Below are 25,286 nucleotides of genomic sequence, written 5' to 3' on the forward strand. Positions count from 1 at the left end.
GGACCTCGCTCTACTGTTTGCCACATTTGCTTATAATTCTTCGCGCCACGACACCACCAGTTATTCCCCATTTTTTATTCTGTTCGGCCGAGAGCCAGCACTACCCCTCGACACAACCCTCCTTGTTCACGCGGCACCGACCAGTGAATAATATGCACTTGATGCCATCGCCCGCTGTGCCCACGCAAGGGAAATTGCCCGTGACCGTCTTCTGAAATCACAAGAGAGTCGAAGGCATTTGTACGGCCGGTAACATCAAGACGTGCACTTCTTGCCTGGTTCTTTGGTGCTTCTATGGTCTCTGTCGCGCCAGGTCGGCCTATCAGAAAAACTGCTGTCTCGTTACACAGGCCCATACCGAGTGCTTTGTGCCATGACTCCCGTCACCTACGAGATCGCCCCTGATGCCCCATCTGCTTTCCAGTCCAGTGATATCGTGCACGTTACACGACTGAAACAGTATCACCCTCCCAGTGATGACATTTAGACGCTCCGGGATGTCGCTTCTGCCGCCCGGGGATTATGCTACACGCGTGTGATATTTGTTTGAATGAGGTGCGTGGGCGCCATCACTCGAGAAAAGAGGAGGAAGAACGAACTGGGCTCGTGCTGTGAATCTAACCGGTCAGCACTGCAACCGCTGTTGTAAATATAACCTGTAAATAGTTGCTCGTCTTACTGACTCGTCCTTCGCGTAACAATATGATCAAACAATGCACAGAACTGCTTGTTCATGCTAACCAACAACCAAGACATATTGTTTAATGCTGGCCAGGTGAGTGCAGTGAGCGGCGTTGCTACTGTCAAAATGCGACAATGCTTGACATGAGGCTGCAAAAAACAGCGGCGTTTGCAAGGTCCACTTTAATGAGTGTTACGCTGAAATAATGCATGCACAGAACTGGCAAGCAAGAACGTTTGTGTTTGTTTCGATCGCGAGCACCAAAAGACTGGACACTACTGTGTCCTCACTGAAGTGTATTGGGCTGGATCTGACGGAGCATCCTCTACGATTCCACGTAATTGCAGCCAAGTGCGCGCCATGCTTCTGGCGTCTCGAGAGCAATGTTTTCATGATATAGGTTGCTGGGTGAATAAAAAAATTTACTTAGTCATCTACACGCTACAAAACTTATAAAATGAACTGACCCTCGTACGTACGGTATTTCAGTGCGAAGTTTTTGGATAGTACACAGGTACTGCTGTTGCCACATAATGACATCGTTTCTCTCGAAGAGCGCACAATTTCTCTTCCATTTGTAAAAGGAAAAGTCGATAACAGTAAGTGGCCTTTGCATCGCTTGTGCGCTCATTTTAGGCAAATTCATGTCGCTGTCACGGGCTACAACTTGAGCAAGTTTTGCAGTTGTCGGAATTTCATTTTGCAGAAAGTACTGATACACTTCGTAGAGCTGCGAGGGAGCTGTCAGGAAGTAGCAGTCTTGTCCTTCCGGTTTTCGCATGGGCATTTACGGCTGGGAGATGCAAGGTACTTGCACTTCGGTGACTTCAGGGTGGCACTCACTACGTTGAGTTTAATCCCGAACACACTGCATTTGCTAACACTAGTGAGCTCACAGACCTTCAGACATGCGGCTCTCACAGACAGCTGCGGGTTGTTTTCCCTTACTTGTGCATTAACATTACGCACCAGTTTCTTGGCCTGTGCAGACAGCTTTTGGTTCGAGAACTCTTGGTATGGCTGCAAAGCTGGTGAACTCATGAGATGCAATGGAGCTTTCTCCATAGTCTACGAGCTGCAACCGGGGGACACCATCTTTGTTTGAAGGTGATGGAAAAGAGCTACCGACACCAGAAAACCACAAAACCCAAAAGAGCGTGAAATGGAATTCCTTCTACCCTGCAACATTTTCATTCATTAGTTAATAAATAAAGAGACCCTGGTAAATTTTAATTTATCCTGAATAGTCTACAGATGTTTTCATTAGGGTACTACATGTTGGGGTGCAGAGCACAAGTGTGCTTTGGCTCCGTAGCCTTGGCCATGCTGCCGCACAAAGATGTCGCCAGGTATAAGCTTTACGGGAAAGCCAGCTTCTGAGTAGCAAGGGCCACTGGTTTGCGGACAGCAAGGGTGCACATAGAGCACAACGAAAGGGGTTTGGCGCGACTGCACAAAAGAATTCAACTGCAATAAAAATGCTTTTTCCGGGAGTATAGGTCTAATGGGCCAATCTTCAGTAGCGATGCCCGGCCACACAGCCTCGCTATGCAAATATGCCAGGTCCTCGCCGCACGCTCATGTCAAGCCTCCGTGGAGCATATCGCAAGCTTGTTAAAATATTTCAACAGAGAGTGATGGCCGATCCGCCAGTGCAATACATGCCCGAGCAAAATCCGGGACTTGCAGTACAGATCCCATAGGCACTGGGGATTTTGGGATGGTCATTACCAGGATGCCTGCACACATCATAGTATGGTAAACAGCGTTATTCTGAACCAGTACAGATGTATTGCATATGCTTACTTGGAGTTATACTCGAAACATTTTTTTCATGCAATCAAGGATGCCATCACCGTTCTTCTTCTAGTATAATGTAGTAATATACCTCGCATTATATCAGTGGTTGCATTATATTCTTGCGAATGCAATACCTCGACACCAGTGGGTCGGTCATAGGTCTCATCCTGAAGGGAAACAACAGAAAAGGCCTGCTACACAAGCTGTGCTGCAAATGTCCTCGTTCCATGAGGCATAAAACACAGAAAAAAGAAAAGACAATGTTCTTGCAGTTCTTGTCTAAGCAATGGGCATAACAAACCGTACAACGTCACTTTGTTTTTACTGGGTGTGACCGTAGCTTCTGCCTTGCTCATTTGTTACTTTTCAAGCGCCACCCCCAATCCTAAGTTTATTGCTGGACAGCAAATGCAATGAGCAATGGCTGGCATAGGTTCAGATGCCTCTGAGTTTAAAAGCATTTGATGCCGCATGTGTAGGTTGGCGAGAACAGACAACTACTACAGTATTCCGAGAGAAGCCCCATCCCTGAAAGAAAACCCACCCTTGATTTTGTCAAGATTTGCCATTTTCCCCAAAACACCTAAAGATAGCCCACTTCTTGAAATCCCACTGCCCTGAGAGATTGGCGTAACTGCCACCGTCACCGATGATGATCATGGCAAAAACGGGATCAGTTAGCTACTGCTCGAGATAAGAAAAAATGCTGACTAGGAAGGACAGTTATCTTTAATTCATCTTCATTTGCTGCAATGATGACCTTAACGAGACGTCGTGAACTTTGTGTCCAAGGTTTTGGCATCCTTATATGAGGAAGTTGTGGCCCAATTGTTAAAGCACTGTGGAATATCGACAGTCTCTGATGGGTCTGAAGATGGCGAGCTCCATAAATGACTGCCATCGGCAGTTCCCTCTTCCACTTTCCTGCCAACCTAACCATGTGCATCTAACATCTAACCAGGTGCATGACGAGGTCACCGACATGTTGTTTAACCCTCTCAGGGTCAATGATGTAAATACATGGCACCGCGAACAAGTCCAAAATGGTCGATGCCGTATATTTAGAGCACTGTCTGTACGTTTAAAAAGCACGCCAATTTCCAAACTTTTTCTTTCCTGGCATGTGCTGCCACTATGTGGGAATCCACGGAATTTTTTTCTCGCGCTTCCCTCTCTCGCTTTTCGTTGCATGGTTTGTTGTAGAGCTAGTTTGTTTGCTCCGACGCGTCTTTATACCACCACTCGCGCATTGGCATGCAAGCGGGCGGGCGGAGGCTAGTTTAGATTTTGTTCCACGGGCAGTTTCGGCTCCTTGAACTCGCAAAACTGACAGCTATCTCGTTACTAAACGCTCAAAGTATGAGCGCCGGTTACTCGCTCGTTTATTGCTCACAGGGGTGCGCATACGAAGGATGCTGCCATGCATGCGTTTCCTTTTCTTCTTTTGGAGACTCGCGAATGCCTCTGCTTAACGCCTCTGCATCTTAATGCCTCTGCTTGGTGTTAAGATGAAGATGAGCAGAAGTTTGTGACACGTTTTGCTTTTTTGACAGGCACACAACCATACAGTCTTCTTGAGTGTGCTCACCTACACAGTTTGATTATGCTATGGACGTAAATATTAGTGTAAGAGCAGGAACATTTGAGACACCTGAAATATTCTCGTGCGCGAATTTTTAAAGCCTTAAACTATGTGTATAACAATGCATCAAATTTTTAATTCTTACAGGTTTATTTCTTTTTTTTATTGTCATTGATGAATAAACAGTACATATATACCAAACAAAATATTTTTTTTCTTACTTTACAGTCACCCTAGGAATGTTATGGTAAATTATTTTTGGAAGTAAAATTTAAATCTGTAATTAAAAAAAAATCGACCCTGGGCAGTCGCATATGGCGAAACAAATCGACGCTGAAAAGATTAACAGTGATAGTTACTGTTCTTTTGAAGGTGTTGATTAAGACTGAACAAGGGCATGTAAACAAACCTTCCTAACCTCTGGCTATGATGGTGTTTTTTTTTTTTACTTTTCTTTGATTGTGTAATGAAAGTTAGCCCACTCTGTCATTTCACCCGATTTGCTCTAGATTTGAGGCAGGCTATCTCTCAGCATATTACGGCAGTGGGAGTTACTCATTTTTCTAGGCTAACATGAGCCAAATACAGTAGAACCTTGTGATATGGCCCTATTTCGTATGACTTCCCAGCACTAACATTCATGATCTTGAACATGAAAAATGACCCAATACAGTTAAGATCCTGTTTTACTGGTTAATATGTGCCCACAAAATGCATCTTTCGGCTCTAATATATGGTACATTGCCAAATTGTGTTCATATGATGTTTCTAGTTGCTAGATTCCATGTGAACAAGAAAAAGCACGAGGCATGCACGATCGAGAGCAGTAGGCGTTCCCCGTGGCGGTTTTCCAAAGCACTTGCCTGCCGTGTCACGTGAAAGTGCCGGTATGCACTCAGTTTCCTCTTCCAGTACCAGCAAATCTCTTCATGGGGCTGCTATTCAGGGTACTGTCGAATTCCATCACATTCTCGAATTTGCAATCTGGACAGCTCTGATTAGCCTAGAGAGCTGCCACAGCCTCACTCAGTGGCTCAAAATGCTGCCATTACCTAATCTGAGAATATGGTGGTATTCGACCATGTCCCAGATAGCACCCAAGGAGGTTGCCACAAGTCGCATTTGTCAACCCTATTGCGGTAAGCAGCTTCACCTGTCTGTTTCAAAGTGAGTGTGGCTTAGTGTTGCTGGAAGCATACTTCTCACTTTTAATAGCGAATAACCCAAACGCGTCACCGTTCCCTGCTGCAGGTGGCGTGAAGTGAGCGTTGTGTTTCACCCTCCCGGCATTGTAACACGGCGTTGCCCACCAGTTCAATTTTCCTTCAGTTTCCTGCTGCTAGTATTAAAACACATAATAGGAAAACAACAGAGCACTTCCTGGGCTGCTCGGGTCCCACCAGCTCCACACACATTGGCGTTTCATGCCACAACAATCCTTGCCGAGTGGGCACGTCAAAACTTCCCACCAAAATGGCCTGCCCAAGGAAACTGCTGACCCATGCCAAATTCAAGAAGCGTAAACATAAGCTTGCCGAATCGCCATTAATGACAACGCATTCCGGCTGCTTGAACCCCACCAGATTAGTGTGAGTCGGTGCCTTATGCTGTAACGATCCATGCAAAGCTTCGCATTACATATGTGTCAGTTACGATTGAGTCTGCGACATTTTTTTTGTGAATTCAGATCGTACGTTCTACCAGTTAGTATGTTTTTTCTCATGCTTTTTTCTAAAACTTATGAATGAAGCTCTACTGTACACAATGTTCTAGCATAACAGCTAACTAGTCAAATTTTTTACTGTTGACAATATTTGAAAAGGCGGCAGCACAAGAAGAAGACACGGACGGAGACAAGACGACCGGGACGAGAGCTGAACTTCCAACAACTTTTATTGTGAATGATTCACGAATAAATACATGCCGTCCGGTCCAGGGGTTGTCATCTGTGCATGTGCAAATATGCCAGCCCTTCGTCTGAAAGCATGATAGAGGCCATGCTGACACATCCCTCCCAGAGTCTAGAAATTCCTTCAGACTCTGTTATTTCCCGTGTCACACGCGTCTTACTCTTAAGTGTTTGCAAGGTCGGCTGAACAGTCCTTGCAAGTCAGACAATGACTTGCCAGAAAACCTTACAAATCTTTTCGTTTACGTAGATTTTTTACGCTGTTTCGTGCTCCCTTAACCTATCCTTAACACATCTTCCAGTTTGGCCAATGTACCAAACTAAGGCACAGGCAGCTTTTTGTTGGATGTGCAGAAGGCGTAGTGTGTCAAATCTCTTTAAGGTACAGAAAAGTGTTCATACATCTTCTTTGTGGTGCTGCCTTGTTAAATATGTACGAACATGCCCAATTTGCTGCATTAATCAAGTTGACAATGTAATTGCATCGTTCCAGCATGTTAAAGTAACTGAACTTGCTAATATAAATGCATATGCATATCATAATTCAATATTCGATATTCGAAGCTAAGCATTCGTATTCAATTCATATTTGAAAATGTTCATATTCGCACAGCCCTACCTATGTTAGACACAAACATGCTGCAAATGGTTTTAGCTTCCCATTACTCATCCAAATTAATATGAACGTCAAGAAATTAAAAAGATGTTGCATAAATTGGATACCTTTATGTTGCACATAAAACTGGTAATTCCAGGTTCGGTTTCACAGACATCAGGGGGAGGGGGGGTTATAACCTTCGCTATAACATTTGAAAGCAACAACACAGGAACATAACTTTTGCTGCAAAATGATCAGTTGTGAATCTTACATTCAACTAAGCAAACAAAAATGTGACTATTGTGAAAATCTTTTAGTTTTCAACTTTCTTAATCTTAAAGCTTCATCAAAAGCTCCTTAGATTGAGGAATTTGGAAAGCAGTAATGGCGCAAACGCAAGGAGGAGCAAATTTTTACAAATTTTAAGAACAGGGTTAGGCACATGTATGCTGAAGAAAAATTCAAGAGACGACTTAGCACCATGTAATGGAATGCCAAGATATTCACCCATTGAGAACTGTAGGGAGCATACAATTTTCAGGAGCAATGAGGCTCAAAGAGGATGGGAACATAAACTGGTAAAATGTGTAATTCATTAAGCAACAGACAAATGGAGGGAAAAAAGCAGGGAAGATATGGGGACAGCATTGTACCAGGTGTGGGTAGTTTTATGAGAAAAAGCCGAGATAGATTACAATATCATAACATGTAAGCAGCTCAAGCAGGCTAAATGAACTTTTGTTGCCACCCTGATTTAAAAGGGATGTCGTTGTGATCATCAGGAAGAGTCCCTGAACTGAGGCATTTATTTTGTTGTGGCACTTGTTAAGCACAACTCCAAAGTGGCACCCTGACTGCAGTGTAATCTTGTGCAATGCCAAATCCGAGCAACATGCCAAATCTGAGCAAAAATAAAAAGCAATGGCACACACAAAGTCTTCTTTTAAAGTTGCCAGCATGAAAACATGCGTCATTTGTAGAAGGCTGCACTACTGTGCTCATAGGAGAAACAGCCCACCTGCGCCAGAAGTGGCTCCAGGCGGTGGCTGTGGCTGAGGTGAGCACCCAAGACGCTAGGGCTAGGCAGGCACCCAGGAAGGCCACCAGGTGGAGTTGCAGCATGGCCAGGCTGGGACGGGCATCTGGCTCGCACGCACGCACAGGAAGCTCTGGCACAGGGCTCTGTGCCGTCTCCACATTGGCTCGACAGCTGCACATGACAGACAACACCTTTGGCTACTCCCTTCCCAGCATGTATCAGATCCCGCAGGAGATAATGTGGTCAGGCAACCTGACCATGAGCACAGCATTAATACAGCTCACAGGCAAGGAGCTGCCACTTATTTCACAATTTAGAGGGCATACTGGCCCTGATGTCACAAACTTCATTGCTTTACTTTGTATAACTTGACATCCATAAAATGCCATATATTTTCAGCCTCAATATAATGGTGTGTTCATCGCGGATTTCAATGTAGCAAAATTTCACCACTGCTGCAAAGAAAGACTGAGGATTGTAATGGAAACTACTGCAGGCACCAGTGGTCAAATGATTGAAATATGTGCAGTTATTTACAGACCCACCCTACTTGGCAACTTAGGCGAGTGTGCTGCGAGAGTAAGGAAAAATGACTGCACAGATCATATAGTAAAAGCTTGTTAATTCACAACTCGTTAATTCGAAATTTCAGATAATTCGAAGTAGCCGTCGCAGTTCATCCAACAATGTATTGAAAGCAATATGTAACACATCCTGCTAATTCACACTGAAATTGGCACCACCACCGATAATTCGAACTCCGCACCATTGTGGATGGGGAGAGTGCTAGTGCGCAAGAGCACGTTGGCGACGCTGGCGTCGCCGCGTGGGCTGCGCAGCTTTGCTTTCTTCATTAGCGGCAAGCATGATAACATCGTCGCCACGTGGCGCCGCATTCTTCGCGTACAAGTGAAAGTGTGCGAAGGCGAGCCAGCGGAAGCGCCTCAATCTCACGTGCGTGAGCGAGGGAAGCAGGGCAGAGCACGCCCTTGCCTGTAGCGCTCAAGGCACGGGGCAAGGCGAGCGAGGGAGGGCAGACGTTCTCCAGAGGCGACTGCTTACGGCGCGGCTATGTGGGAAGCGTATCTTGAAACCGATCTGCGACGTGGCCAAAGTGCACGCCCGCGTAGGCCTCATCTTCAAAGCGATCTGCGATGTTTATAGAGTGCAAACAGTGCCAGTAGCTTCGTATGCAATGTGCTTTCTACGTTTCATTCGAGTTGAAGCAAGAGCTGTGCGAAGGTCAATTCGCTCACTGCTACTGCTGCATTTCCTCACTCCAGCGTTTTTCAGCGAGTTTCCAGTCATCGAGCGAGATGTGTTCATACTTACCTGTGTGCACACAACACCGTCCTTGTTAATTTAGTTAGTAAGCGAATGTTAACAAGTTTATACGGCCAATAAAACTGCTATCGTTACTTCATATAGCTATCTACTAATTTGCTATCGTAATCGATGCTTCGCTTTTCGAGCAAAACTGTGACTTTTTTTTTTCTTCGCACCAGCCAGCGCGACGAATGCGCGGATGGAGCAAAAGCCATCTCGACATCGAGCCCGTCAGACCGTGTGGGCCGCATCAGGTTACGTTCGCTGCACCAGTGCGACGTAGCGCGTGTGCACACATGCTCACACCACGTCAGACTATATACGCGCCTTAACCGAGTGATTTTTTTTCTCTGACTTTCATTAGTGCGAATTTTGTATAATTCGAATTTTTTTAGCATCCCTGCGGAATTCGAATTAACAAGCTTTTAGTGTATCACTTACTGTTCTTGTTTTTACTTTCACATCCCATGAACATACATGTGTGTGGATGTTCGAAAATAAACTTTATGTGGGAGACAGTGCTGTGGCTATCTTTCATTTTACATTTCTCTGCTGGCTGCCGCTGACCCTTAAGCGTGCCTGTAGTGCTTACAGTGACTGCTGTTATATGTGCACCTTCACCCTGGTTTCAGCAAAGGCATGATTTAATTGTTTACTTACAGCATTAATTACACTGCTGTAAGTAAATAACTAAATTAAACAAAATTAAACATTAGAGGATAGGCCAGTACAAGTATGTGGAAAATAATACAAGAGTGAAATAAGATAAATAACATGGCAACATGCAACATCATTGTGCTAACATGCAACACTCCTCATGTCCTGTTCATTGCTGATCAGATGAGCTTTCATAAAACCCTCAATTTCAACAACTACTGTATATCCCAGATTTATCAAACTCAAAGAGGATCGCGAAATAGTTTGCTATATCGAGAATTCGAAATATAAAGTATGCTTATCTGAAGCTCAAATGAAATATCCGCATGTCTTGGAAAGCTTCCAGAGATAGTGAAATGCAGAAACTAACCGACTTGCTTACTTAATGCCATGCCAAATACACAAAAGTTCACTTATTTCTTGCTCACAAACATTGCATGTTGCTCAAACTGTGGAATGGTCTTTGATATACTGACTGCAATGATAACCCTAACGCTCACGTCGCTTGGACAATTGATGGTGGTGCGCCTCGATCAGGTACACGAAAGTGCTTGTCGCACAATTTTATTAAAGGTAAGGTAAAAATGGACACCCCAGAGAAGCAGTCTCGCCTGCATGGATACATTCGGTGCCATCATCAGCACACTTGTACAGTGGGACCCAGATTATACTAATTTCTCGGGACCGCGAAAAAGCATAGTAAAATGTGGGCATCGTAAAATCTGAACATAAATTATGCCTATAACAATACTAACTTTGCATGACAGATTTACGAGAAACTTAAATGTAAACTACTAACATACTCTGCAGGGCTTGGAAACACAAATTACCAAAAAAAGTAAATGCAATAAGAATTAATGCTGCAGTACAGGTACCAATCATGCTTTATTCAAACGAACCTTTACAGCACTCCACTGCCCACTGCCGCGATTCCCGCCAGCCGGTGCGAACTTTCAAAAACGTCGTTAAGTTTCTTTTGGACCTTGTCTGATCCGTGAACCAAGAGCTTTCACTCGAGATGGGCAACTTCCAAAAGGAGGTCCTCTGCGACGTCGCATGAACAGATGAAGTTCCGGATGCTGTCTATGTGCCGTAGCACCTTGGCAAACGTGGCAGGCACCGGCACGCCATCTGTGGCGTCGTCGTTGTCCTCATCCGATGTTGCAGCGGTGTCGGCACTAGGCAAAGCCTCCTCGATGGCGTCATCCAGCGACACCTCGCCGCAGATTGCAACATTGTTGTCGGCCTCCACGCACTCGGCGAAGGTCGTGGTGAGGCTTAAACCCTTGAAATCGTCGCCAGCGAAGCCTGCATCGGCCTCGAGCGGCATCGAGATTATTGCGTCCCCAGCAGAGGAGGTAGTCTCTCGCTTAAAGCCACAGTGCTTGAACGAGTTAGCGATTGTGCTTCGTGACACTGCGTTCCACAAACTGGCAATAAAATGCGTGGCGTCGAACACAGTGATCTTTTTTTCCACCTCGCTGCACTCCATAGCTGTCAGCCGACGCTGCACTAACCGCTTCCGGTACCCTTGCTTCACGCACTTAATGATGCCAGCATCCAGCGGCTGCAGCTGGCTTGTGCAGTTGGGCAGAAAAAAAAACAACCTTTATGTTCCTCAGGCTGGAGGGTGGGTGGCACGGTGCGTTGTCCACGAAAAGCAATATTTTCATCGCCTTAGCACCAATTTTGTTATCCAGCTGCTGCAAAGAATTGCTGAAGAGCAAAGACGTCATTCACGCCTTTTTGTAGAAGTTTTAGCTGCACGGCAGCATCTTCAAGTTCTTAAAGCACTATGGCTTTGCAAACTTTCCAACAACGAGCACGGTCAGCATCTCGGAACCGTCCTCGTTAGCACAGAATAGTGCTGTCACACGCTCTTTACTACACTTGCCACCATGACAGCTGTCACCCTTAAACGCAAGGGTTTGCTCGGGCTGCATATGGTAAAAAATACCGCTCTCATCGACGTTGAAAATGTCGCAGGGCTTGTATGCAGCAATCATCTCCGGCAGCGACTCCATCCACTCGTTCACCGTCGAAACGTCCACGGAAGTGCTTTCTCCGCAGGAGCGGCTGTACATAAACCTGTTTAGTTTTTTTGAAACGATCCTGCCACCCATTCTATGCCTGAAAGTCGTCGATGCCCAGACGCAATGCCACAAGGCACGCCTTTTCTTTTAGAATGGCGCGGTCAACGTTGATTGCAGAGTTCCGTGCTTGATGCAGCCACTTGACAAGAACATTTTCTAACTTCTCATGCTGTCCTTCTTTTGCCACCTTCTGCTTGAGCCCCAACTTGTTGGCATTCTGCAATATCACCGCTTTGTTTGCCAGGATCGTCTTTAGCGAAGATTTGGGTATCTTAAGGTCCTGGGCAGTGCTGACTTTCGTGGCCCCATGCCGCCTTTCCGCTTCCTCGATAATATTCAGCTTATCGCCGAGCGACAAAACTGTCTGCTTTCGGGACATCTTGCATCGCGTTGCTCCACACAACTCAAAACCTCCGCTGAACGCTGGTCGCTAGGATTATGACGAAGAGGAGGAGGAGGAACTTTATTATTACAGAAGTCGTTACGTGGTTTATTCCCGGGTGGTTCCCTCTGACAGGGCTCCATTGACGATCGCGGCTCGCCGTGCCTGGCCGAGGGTTGCCAGTTGGCATCCCAGGTCCAGTTTGGAGAGTCTCGCCTCCGAAGACCCCATAGTGAGTGCGTGTGCTTTGACTTGTGGCGAAATTGCGTCGCCCGGACGGTCAGTGCATTCGTGTGTTATGTGCATGAGTGTCGCTGTGTGGTTGCTACACCAGGGACATGTCCGGGACGTATATCTGTCTGGGAAGATTGCGCGTAGATGAGACAAGTGTGGGTATATGTTCGTTTGCAGGCGGCGCCAGTATCTTGCCTGGAGTTTATTGAAAGCTTTGTGTGGAGGAGCGTATTGTCTTCTTTCGAGACATTGGCCCTGCAGTATTTGTTGACTTGTGGTTAACTCGTGGGTCGCTCGTCAGTCTGTTGGAGGCTGAAGAACGGTGTGGTCTGCCGTTCGACTAGTGAGACCTCGAGCTGCGCAGTCCGCCTCTTCGTTGCCCCGCAGGCCTTCGTGCCCGGTGCACCAGATGATACTGTGGATTCATTGTAGTGAGCGGCCCAGGATTCGAAGAACACGTGCAATAAACCTAGGCCTCTCCACGCTACCTTGTCGGTGATCTGCTGCTGGGAAACTGGAAGGAGAGAAACGCTTCCCCAACGCGACGAGAGGCAACGCCACCGAGAAGAGAGGGAGAAAGTGACTGTGGAGAAGAAAAGGCGCTATTTCAGCATAGTGGGCAAGAAAAGAGGCCCGCGGCACTTTTCTTTCGTTCGCCATTCTGTCCCATTTGGTTTCGCATTCCAGTCGTTGCGCTATTCAGAATCTATGAGTATATTTGAAGAAAACACGAATGTTAGGCTTATGGTGTGCCCTGTTATCGATTAAGCTGTTATATTTGTCACATCCTAAACGCTAAATGTTTTAAAATCTTCTGCTTAACATTTCACAGGAAACCCAGCTTTGTCGTGGCTTTTCCTGGCCTGCACTGCAGGGCAGAAAGGGACACACAAATGTAAAAACACTGCCCATGGTCACAGCAGCCATATTTGTGTCTTTATCTTTGTGTCTCTGTCGCGCACTTCGCGAGGGTCATCATATAATGCGGGTCAGGCGTAAAATTGCGTCGGATAACCGGGGTTTTTAATGCTTTGCTTCTATGGGGACTTCGCCGGGACTGTGCTAATCCATCATAAAACCCGGGTCTTTACAAAACCGGGGGACTTATGGCCGGGGTTCCACTGTACTGTGAACCGAATAAGAATCGAACGAGCTTGGTTGCGTGTCCATCACAATGCCAATCACATGCCTTTTAAACAGCTAATCATCATATGCGGGCAACGAGTCAGGCGGATGGCTGTGTTGGGTATCGGAACAGACTTTCTTTTGGAGGCAGTACTCCTCGTTTCTTGACCACCCCAAAAAGCCTGTGTGTTTCTTCTTGCGTGCCACTGGGCGCCCAATGCCTCGTGGCTGGTATGTCCCTTAGTCTCGGGCCTTCCCCTATGGCCCCTGCATCGGTGACTGCAGGGGCCGGGACGAAGCGCAGCTCAATGCAGCATTCAATATACTGAACAGTGTGGTGAACAGGAGTCCAATACTGACACACATACTTATTCATCCTTTTCTCAGGGACTGCATTTCACCTGCTAACAACTAAAGTTTTCGCTGAATGCAAGATGTGCCTGCATGGTACGTAACTTACTCGAATGTTATCACTGATTCTAACTGTTGTGTATGTTCTCGCCGGACCTTTTATAATCAGATTGCATGTGCAACACGAATTACGGGAACTTTCCCTGGAACTTCTCAACAAGTCATGTATAAAAGCAGTCGTGCTTGCCCCGCCGAGGAGATTTTCGACAATCACCGACTTTGCTCGCCGCTTTCGGTGAGCTTGAGTGTTACTTGTTTTGCTGGGCACAAGTTCACCCAATAAAGAGTTAAATTTGTAACTCACAGCTTTGACACTATGTCGTTCTTCACCGTCACTACAATGTGACAACATACATGTAGTACATCATACTATTGCGTGAGATTGTCAAATAGATTTTCTGTTCGATCTAGACAATAATTCGATATATTCGAGTTCTATATGCCTGGGATCAACTGTAGCCAGAATAAACATGTTTGAACGTATCTGCGATACCCTACAATTATCGGCATCAACACGCAGCATCCTCAATTGTGTTTCTGCAAGCAAAAGGCACTTGCCAGTCGCCCCTACACAACACTTGTGCATGTTCAATTAAAGCACACTCATAAGAATTTGACAGAGAAACCTGTAGTGTCCCCCATCACAGTACATAACAAATGGCACACTAATATAAATAAAGTGCTCCCAGTAACACACTTTTTGTTTGGTGCAAACTGCATCATTGGTTAACTATTATTTGGGCAGTAGCTAAAAGCAAGCACTACCTTGGAAGTTGCTGCATATAACATCACCGGTTTTACCTCATACTACAGCAGAACCCTGTTGGTACGTTCCTCACTGTTGCAAATTCCTAGTTGCTATATTGTGTTTATGTGGTCTCAACCTAAAGCTCATCGATTACTAGGTATTATAGTGAAACCTCGATATAACGAAGTCAGCAATTTGCTTCGCTACATCAAGATTTTGTTGTTTTGAAATTCGATCTTTTATGCAAATAAGTAGTCACTGGTAAATCTATATTAGACGAAGAAGCAGCAAAGATTTCGAAATTATCGGGCAATCAGAAAAAGCAAATATGAATGAGAAAAAAAAATCATTTTGTTGAATTTGAGAGTCGGCAATGCAAGATACAGTTTCTGCCATGTCGACAATACCTTCACATCAGTGGTACGAAGCAAAGCCAGCCACACTTTCGCATCCACTTCATGCCCATGGCTGATAGCGTCACCCGCAGTGGGATGACGCCATCATGAAAAGCGCCATCAGCCGGGAGCGAATGCTTCATCTGCCTCTTGCTTCAATGCATCTCCAAAACTGGAGATTATGCAATCTCCAGCACTACACATGCGGCAAGACACCGCATGCGGCAGATTACCTCTAAAAAAGGGCATGCAGACTGTGCATGTGCTCAGCCACATGCATGCGCAGCCCTGCTAGAAAACGAGACGCGCCAGTCTGCCTCCACTCCCTCCCACTCCCCTGTCCTAATGCGTGCTTGATCGCGTTTCCGCAAGCACACTCCCCTCCTCCCCCTTTCTCTTTGCTCGTGCAGGAATACTGCACTCATCAAGCCATCATCCTTCTGGGCTCACTCTGGCATGCTTTCACTCACACCCAAAGTATACAGTGCGAGGGGCACGATAGGATCTTATCGCACTTGGACTTTAAATAGCACATGATACTGCTCCACTTCAGAAGCCGCTCTGGTCCCACCCCATGCCATTTGAGAGATGCGTTCGCAAGTAGCTGCATGTAGGCCAACCATTTGACTAGCTGCGTACGTGGAAATTTCCATTTGTCTTGGTACTTCTTCGTGACAGTGGTGCAGTTTCGTTATATTGAAATTGTGTAGAAACACCATTTGATATACAGTTAAAACTCGATCCAACGAAACTCGATTTTATGAAGTTCCCGATTTAACGAAGAAATTTCTATTCCCCAATGGGTACCCATAGGGTTCAATGTTGTCATCGACCAACGAAACTAACTTGGCCACCAAACTCGGTTTAATGAAGTTTTTCCTGAAATAAATGAGTGAAAAAGGAGCGATTTCATTCTTATTTTGACGAGGCTGCATGCCGCACCTATGCACGGAACAATGGACTCGATAGGTCAATTTCTCGAGGCAGTTTGCTGGGACCCATGAGGAAATTGAAGACACATTGCAAGCGCTTGTGGGCTACGAGAAGTGCGTGCGAAGTGAGAACTATGAGAAGTGTCTGCTGGTGAAGAGTATGCAAGCGAAGATCACAAGTTTTTTCCACTGCAGCATAATAAATTTGCAGTTCTCTCCAGAAGACCTGAGGGTTTTTTTTTTCTTTCGGTTTCACTCACAAGCAATTCGGGCAGGCATCACAGACTTTTCACACACGCAGGCGTGCATTAGCGTTTCTTCTCATGTACCACAGGGTAGCGTCCTCGGTTCCTTGTATTTTTAATCTTTATTAACGAACTACCCCACAATGTGTCCTCCACTATAAGAATATTTGCCGACAACTGCATAATTTATTGCCCTATTTAAAGTTTAGATGATCATCTTGTTCTTCAGTGAGACCTTAAACAAATTATTAGCTGGTGCAATAAATGGCTACTGACATTTGTGGTGTTATTCCCTTTTGCACAGACACCCAGTAGTCAGACTTAATTGTTATAACCAATAATACGGCATGGGAACATTGTAGTATGTGGTTTATTTTACCACAGAACACATACCAACACTGACAGTGCCATGCTTGCTCATGTCATATCTGAGATATTGCTGAAACCGGTATTGTTATAAGTGGGTTCGGCCGTATCCCAATACATGGGAATGGCAAAATAATTTTGTCCAAAATTCACTGAAGCATTTTTAGAAGTTTGTTAGACCACTTTTCACCAGTTAAAAAATTTTAAACACTGCTCAGTGCAGGAAGCACCTGCATGCATCAGGTTCTATCCATTGTCTGCTGTCGCCGCACCTAGTATAATCTGATGGCATGCATGCGCGATGCAAATGGTGTAGAACTTCCTGGAAGACATGCGGGCACCAGCGATTACTCTGGAACCTTCGATTACTGATATATAAAACCCGACGTACTTAACCCGCTCATCAGATTTTCGCCGATTGCTGACCGTGTTCGCATCTATCGTTGTGCTTTGAAAGTAGCCTGTTTTTGTGGGCACAGGTTCACCCAATAAAAACTTAGTTTCGTCATACCCAGTTTTGCTGCTTTTTTCACCATCACTACTATGTGACATCTGGTGGAGGTGCTAGTGTGTTCATGTACCGAACGCCCCTGCAAAGCCGCGATCCAAGCCCGAAGCCTGAGGACAACACCAACGTCGCCAAGGACCAGCAAGCTAGCCGACCAGTAGCTAGCCGACCAGCGAGCCCAACGCAGTGACATGACAGGAGTTTCTAGTATGGAGGCCCTGCCAACGCCAGCCACTTATAACCCTGCCATCGGCCCTGCCATCGCTGCTTATAACCAAATACAGCATAACCAAGACTGGTTAGCCACACAAGGTTAACCCTTGCCACCCAGAAAATCAGAAGTAAAAGGAAGTGACTAGAAGATAGGAAAGATTGAAGTGAGAGAGAAAGAGGAAGGTCAGAGAGGACAGGAAAATGTGACTTCCTCCAGGTGGCTTAGTCTGAAGGTACCGTCTATGTGAAGCCGAGGCCAAAGAGGTGTGTTGTCTCTGTCGGGCGGTCTTAAAGGTCCAAACACCTGACATCGGCTCAACTTTCAGGATCCCCCTTTCTCCAGACACGGCTAAGCCATGCACGGCTACACACGGGAAGGGCCGACCCCCATGTGCTCGGCTCCGTGGTGTCGCAGCACACCAAATGCCTGCTAATGCAGGCGCACCTGTGGGAGATTCGTAATCTACTACAGTCAAACATGTTTATAACAATATTCCAGAGTCACAAAAATTCCATTGTTATAATTGATAATTGTTATGACTGGGTTGCATGAAAAAAGGAAATTGAAATGGGAAATGGCAGAACTGTTGAGCGAAAACTGTAATGATGGGGAGGCCCAGTGCCCCTCCCCACTACCTTCCTCCATCCAGCTGTTGATTGCGTTCATTCGTTTAACTGTTTCACTTTGCATCCTGCGGGCTCCGATCACGTGTAACAAGCTGCAGTTGTCGGCTTTCGAGAATGGCACTGCTATAATTGCAAAGCGGGGTCCCAGGCGGCAAGTGACATGCGAGCTCCACCAAGACATCGCTTTGGTGGCCTCAAAAGGGGCCTTTTAAAATATATGCGGATCCCACGCACTGTGGGAATCAATGTAAGTGACGCTTTCTGTGCAGTTTGCTTTGATTAATGGTAATTTGCGGTGATGTCGACGGCAAATGTTTAATTTCCTAAACGTTTAATCCAACACATGAGTGGTGAGTTGATGTTAAATATTACCTTGTTTGTACCACTGCTGCCTGTCTACTTGGTGTTTGCTTGAGGCATTGTTGTGCACCATATTTCGTAACCTCTGAGAGGGTTAAGCATTGTCATTGCCTCACATGGCACATCGCATTGTGGCAGCAGTATTAAACTTTAATTGAATTATGGGGCTGTACGTGCTAAAACTACAATTGGATTATGTGGCATGCCGTAGTGGCAGACTCTGGATTCATTTTGACGCCACGGTGTTCTTTAAAGTGTCCCTAAATCTAAATGCACGAGTGTCCTTAATTTCGCCCCCATCAAAATGCGGCTGCCATGGTCGGGCTCAAACCCGCGACCACAAGCAATGCCATAGCTGCAAATCTACTGCGGCGGGCACAAAAGTGTTGAATTGATGTGTGACCACTTCCGTAGTGTCACCTAGACCCTATGGTGTGCTTTAATGTGGCTCTGCTTCTGCACGCCCTGCGTAGGTTACCCACATAAAAAATTTGCATGGTGTTTACTTTTTCAGAAATAGGAGAAACATACCGTACTTTACCTTTGAATTTAAATTTTATCGCGATTTCCCACAACCGTTGTCATGTCCATAGTGCTAGCATTTCCTTGCCTTCTCACATCACCTTTTCCCTATCCAGTACCCCCCCCCCCCCACCCTTTACATGCGAACTGCGAGCGAAGAGTGGCAAGGCTGCTACAGTAAAACATCATTACTAAGAACACTACATTAACAAACCTTTCAGAATACCAAACTTTTCAGAGATCCCCTGCTGACTTCTTACAGTTTCAATGTAAAAATATTTCAGTACTATGAACTTCAGAATACCAAACTTTTCAGTGGAGGCAACGACGCATCAGGTTTCCAGATTGTATGCTCCACCCAGAAAAGTGTTGCCTAGCAACGAAGGCGCATCTCTGCCTTCTTTCTTCTTTCCGCAGAAGCCTCTGTCGTGCTTCTTTCGGCGGCCATGCTAGCTATGTCTGCGGTAAAACGTAACCTCCGTACTAGCAGAAATGCCACACAGTCACACTTTGCATTTTCCAGACGGTGTCATTTATGCGCGCTTCTGCTGTCCGCCTCAAGCGAGACAGCCGCAGTGTCCACGGCAAGAAATGTGAAAACCAAACAAAAAGCAAGAAACTTATTGTGCTTTGGAGGCGACACGGAGCTACCTTTTCGTCATTAGTTTTCTCAGCATCAGCGCCTGTATTGTGCACTTCACTCTTATTATACGGTGCTTCGGTGGTGTGTGGCAGCAGAATCCACGAAATATAGCAACAGCGCATGCCGAGAGCCACCAGCGACATTTTCGTGGATAGCTCATATGGTGACAACTTATGAACCGATGGGTTGACGGGCGGAATAGTTAATTTTGTGGCTTTCACTATAACGCTCTTTCAGACTAACAAAGAATTTACCATGGTCCCCTGAAGTTCATTATATCGAGATTTCACTGTATTCACTCATATTGTTACAGTGTCGGTTCTACCCATTCTCTGCCTACACTCCACCCTCCTCTCTACTATTCTATCTAGCTTCCCTCTGGACTTGTTCATTAGTAGAATGTAAGCACTGCAATTTCTGAAATGCTTTTGCGGAAGGTCATGGATAATTACAGTTGCCAAGAGGCTAATGTGGCGATGCCCAGGGAGCTTCACAGGGCATTGTGCAAATACGACGTGGTGCAAAGGTCCAAACGAGTTTCTAGCATTGTCTTTCCCCTCTGCCGCACTCCTGTCATGTATACACAGGCTCCGAACCATCCCCCGACGCGGTGTGCCAGACAGCATCAGCAGTAGCAGCAGCACCAGCAGTGGGAAAGTTAAAGGAAGAGGCAAAGAAATGTCCGCATTAAAATGCGAGAAAGTTGCTGCGGCATCCTCTCAGCTTAAAAAATCCAAAAGAAACACTGGGGCAAGATCGCCACAAGCATCTCCCAATGCACTTTTCATTGGCTTGCACGAGAAAACCTCCTGTCCATCAATTTTGCTTGTTTTACGTGAAGCTTGCCAACATCCTTCTCCAAGGCATCCAGGTACTCCACATAGTGCAGCGGAAGGTCCCTCGTGAAAACAAAGCCATAGGGAGGACAGAATCATCCACAGTGCCTCCTGCGAGATCAATGCTAAGGCAGCCTGCCCTACCACGTATTCGCTGCCGTCATCGCCGTCACTGTTGCTATCCGATGTAAGCACGTTCGCGAAATCGCCTCATTGGTTAGAAGCACTTCATTTCCAAATCTATAGCAGTAAACTTTCTTTTTACTGGCAACATCATGCATTGTCGATGATTAGGGGGCAGATCAGCCATCTTCCGTTTTGGTGACGAGTCAAATGCAGCTGAGAAGCCACGTGGCCAGGAATGAACCAACCAAGATGACCACAAGCAGCTCAATCCGTTGGCAAAACTGTGCAACATGAGGGCTAGCGAGCAATCTTGAAGCAGCACCCAGCCATGGCCCAGCGCTGTCAGCGAAGTTGGCACGGCTCATTCATGTTTCGGAGGGTAGGGCAGCAAAGAGCTATGGGCACAGCCCATCCGTGTTCAGAGGGGTGGAGGGGCGATGGGAGAGAGGCCTGCGAGGCTGGTGATGTGGAGAAGACTGGAAAAAGGCACGCGGTGGCGTGCAGTGTTTACAAAGTGTTTATCTGAGTCTTGTTTACCGCGTGATTGGAAGCTGGCACGGGTTGTACCCATTCACAAAGGCGGATCGAGAAGTGCCGTTGAGAACTACAGACTGGTGCCTTTAACAAGTATCACATGCAAGTTAATGGAACATGTAATTTATGCTTCAATCATGTCGCATTTAGTTATGCACAATATTCTAAGCTCACGTCAACATGGTTTTACACAAGGCTTTTCACGTTCTACACAATTAATTGAATTATTTCATGATCTGGCCTCGGCAATAGACAAAACCAAAATAATAGACTGCATATTTCCCGATTTCAAAAAAGCCTTCGATGTGGTTGCACATGATCTTCTCATCTCAAAACTTAGGGCTTACAAATTGGACAACAGTGTCATAGCTTGGACTGCTGAATATCTTCATGCAAGTCTGTGGTGCTCAACGGTTTTTCTTCTGTATATGTTCCAGTGACCTCAGGCGTTCCTCAGGAATCAGTTTTGGGTCCCCTTTTATTTTTACTCTATTAATGATATTAAAGGGACCTTACGTCTTCATTTAGAATGTTTGTGGATGACTGTCATTTATAGAGTCAGAGATAACGCAAGTGACACTTCATCATTACAGACTGATTTAGACATTATAGGAACATGGTGCAATACATGGGAAATGTCACTAAATGTTCAAAAATGTGTTCACATCACCTTTTCAAGGAAGTGTGCATTTTAGTCATGCACTTATACCTTGAGTAATATGGCATTAAAGAAGATTGACGAATAAATATTTAGGAATATTAATGACGTTCGACTTAAGATGGAACAGGCACATTATGCATATTAAGAATAAGGCAATAGGTTCATTGGGATTCCTGCGCCACAACTTCAGTCAATTATCGGATGAACTAAAAGAGCAATTGTATTTAACTTATGTTCGTAGTTTACTTGATTACAGTTGTATCTGTTGGGATCCATACACGGCTGATCTCACGGAACAGCTTAAAAGAGTGCAGAATAGAGCAAGGTTCGTTCTCAATAATTATAATAGAAAATTAAGTATGATAGAAAGTAAAATTAAATTACCGTGGCAAGCATTAAAAGACCGGCAAGAAAATCTGAGGTTGAAATTTTTTCATGCTGTTTATTATTCAAAAACAGGGATTGAGAAAGATATATTAAGTCGTCTACTTATACATCGTTGAGACGCGATCATGCACTGAAACTCCGTGAGTTTTCTTTCAGGGGTGACGTCTTTAGCTATTCTTTTTTTTTTGTTCAATCTATAAGAGAATGGAATGGTCTTTTGCCTGACATTGTTAATATTGAAAACAATGATGCGTTTTATTGCACTTTATGTATGTGATCACTTCTTTCTTCCTTTAAATGTAATCCCCCCTGCTGTAATGCCTGCATGGGCGATGCAGGTATGTAATAAATAAATAAATAAATAAATAAATAAATAAATAAATAAATAAATAAATAAATAAATAAATAAATAGCATAAGGTTATACTGGTGAAGTCCAAATTATCAAACAGCGTGCTGTAAGGTGTTCGAAATTTCGGTTCTTATTTCAGCCACCTATGGCGGTTCTGCCGGTGGCGGTTCTGCCAAGCTGTCCGGACTGCACAGATGGTGCATTAAGTATCTATGAAATTTTTGCATGCTTGAATCTTTGCGACTGCTTTTTAAGGATGGGTTTCTGCATAGAAGACAGGTGCTGCGAAATAAAAATCAGATTTTGGCTTCTTCTGAAAAGGAAAGAGTACTTTAGAGCTTGCTTCTGTTGTTCTGTTTAGCGAGAGTTGCGAAAATTCTCTGATAAATAAGAGTCTTTTTGCATTTCCAAACACAAAACCAACCAATATAGATGCTGTTCAGTTTAACCAAGAATTCTGTTCAACTGATTTCCATTTACTGAGATTTTACTGCGCGGTAATATCTTGATAACTCGATCTGGGTTTATTTGAAAATTCAGTTAAATTCTAGAACTTGTGCAGTCCCATATTTTGCAATGCGAAATATACTGCTTAATTTAAAAAGGATGTATGCACATTCATCTGGATCATTTGTAGTTTCCGATTGTGGCCTCCAAGACTGGCATGCTTATGACACGCTCCTGGCTTCGCATATTTCGAAAAGGAACTGTCAGGACTATGGCTGTTGCGACGTGTTTCCTGCTGCTGCAATTGCTTTCAACGAGTGATTTCATGCACATCCCAATCGCAGCAGTGACAGCTTTCTTGGAGTGCAAGCTTGGCGGCCACACATTTATGTAGTGCTAGCACCGGTAGCAATCACCACAACTAGATAGCAAGAATCGGACGCCACCGGTTGGGTAAGCATTGCATTCCGCGATGTGGGCATTGATAAACTGTGAGCTATGCGAAGCGATTACATTGTGTGGTGGGTGCGTGTGGGTGAGTCACAGCATCATCATCAATAAACACACCGTTTTTACTTTTCCGTTTCTGGTTTTTTCCTGTGTACTAAGTACCGTAACAGCTGCATCACATGCCTTGTTGCATGTGCTGTCATGTTTTTGCCATTGCTGGTGTGCTGCGTGTGCATGATTTCCGACCGCATGAAAAATCTTGGCCACTTGCATGTTTCCGCTACTGTACGAAGACGGCGATGGGAGCGACGGAATAGGGTGACTAGGTTTCGGCGACTACCGTATTTACACAATTGTAAGTCGACCCCCCCATATCGCATGTGACAGGGGAAAAATAGAAACAAGAGCATACCCGTGGGCACACTCGATAACGAAAATTTATCGGTAGCTGGCATGGTCACTGGACTACTCGTCTTCACTTGTGCCATCATCCTCACTATTGCTGCCATTGTCATCACTGCTATGGTCCCACAGCGCGTCGTCTAGCGAAATTCCACATTTGGCAAACAACCGCACCACATCTTGTGGAACAGCAGCCCACGCCGAGTGCACCTAACCACACGCAGCCATCAGGGAGGCTGTTTTGACAGGTCTGGTTGGCATGAGTTCACGGTCTTCTGCTGCCAGCCACTCGTACTCACGGCGGAGATCCGGGCTTGTTTCATGACCATGTCGCACTTCACTGGCAGGGACCGATCACGCATTTCAGCGACGCACGCCGCAAGCTTGGCCTACAGCTCCGGGAAGCGTCCAGACTTCAGCACGTGGGAAATTCTTCACTTGCTGTCACAGGTGAAAATTTTGCTTCACTGCAGTCGCCACTCTCGCACCACCCGTCAAGAAAAATTTAACTTGCAGCCCGCTGCGCAGTGATCTGTTTCTTCGGCATGTAGAATGGCAGCCCTCTTGAACGTTGCTGTGAACGAGTGCCGAATGTCTAGTGGGATTGGAGCACTCATGACAACTAAGAAAGCATGGAAGTAGCACATAGCCAGCAGTCAAGTCGAACACGTCAAACTAAGAGCTACAGGGAAAGAGAAACACGTGAGCAATGTCTACTCTTCCATGAACTATGGATACTCCCCGCAAGCGCCGCCGTTCTGAGAAAGCCACCGCGAATGAAACAGCAGCACTTCCATCAACTATCGCCCCCCCCCCATGAGTGTTGTGTGCACTGTAACACTCCCAAAATGTTGAAAAACCCTTCCGAAAAGTGAACAAATGCACAAGATAGCGAAAAGCTACGGGTAGGGCCATAGAGCAAACATAAAATTGTAACTGCGTTGTAGCTCCCCTGATATGTCATTGGTCTCGTTCTTTTGGCGGTGCCATGTTTTGGTTTCAATTATAAGTCGACGCCCCCAATTCAGATTTTCAAATAAAAAAAAAAAAGGTCGACTTACAATCGTGTAAATGTGGTACTTGAAAGTAGAAGCAGACATGCATACATTGTATGCTAATGTGGTAGATGAAGTCAACGACAGTGCCAACCGTGTGCCTGCAGGTGATGGCAGAGACGTAATGAGCCCACTTGGGCACCTTCTTTGGCAATGATTACCGAGTCCCTGGACGTCATCAACAGCTCTGTTGAGTGTGGCGGTCATAACTGTGAGACAGTCATGGTTGTGGCCTCCAAAACCGGCATGCTTATGATGCACTCCTAGCTTAGCATATCTTGGAGGCACTGTCTGAAATATGGATGTCAAACCCGCATGGCTAGCAGGTATAGAGATAATGACCCATGATTAATATCACAACCCATCCAATTTCTGCTGAGTCTTTTTCCTATTGTCTCAAGAAAAAATAGAGTGGCAGCTTTATCGATCTAGTGACCGCAAGAAAAATTATTGCATATTTAAAATCAGCATGAAGAACGAATCAAAGGACGTGAATTTTCATCACATTTGGCCATAAAGCACAGAAAGTATCTAAACAATCCACATCCCGTCTTAATCACACCATTATGGCGTGAACTGCTTGCAATAATTTGTTTATAAAGATCAACAACGATATAAGGAACATCAATATAACAAAATT

General features: G+C 45.3%; 1 protein-coding gene across 1 annotated transcript in view; it reads right to left on the reverse strand.

Moving 5' to 3' along the window:
* Window positions 1-25,286, reverse strand: part of smo (smoothened, frizzled class receptor) — a 137,594-nt gene that overhangs the window by 47,429 nt on the left and 64,879 nt on the right. Inside the window, exon 9 of the mRNA XM_050185370.3 lies at window positions 7,590-7,781. Coding sequence (XP_050041327.1) covers window positions 7,590-7,781 — 192 coding nt within the window. The remainder of the gene's footprint in view (window positions 1-7,589; window positions 7,782-25,286) is intronic.

The sequence above is a fragment of the Dermacentor andersoni genome, chromosome 4 (genome assembly GCF_023375885.2).
Source record: "Dermacentor andersoni chromosome 4, qqDerAnde1_hic_scaffold, whole genome shotgun sequence".
Classification (NCBI taxonomy): Eukaryota; Metazoa; Arthropoda; class Arachnida; order Ixodida; family Ixodidae; genus Dermacentor; species Dermacentor andersoni.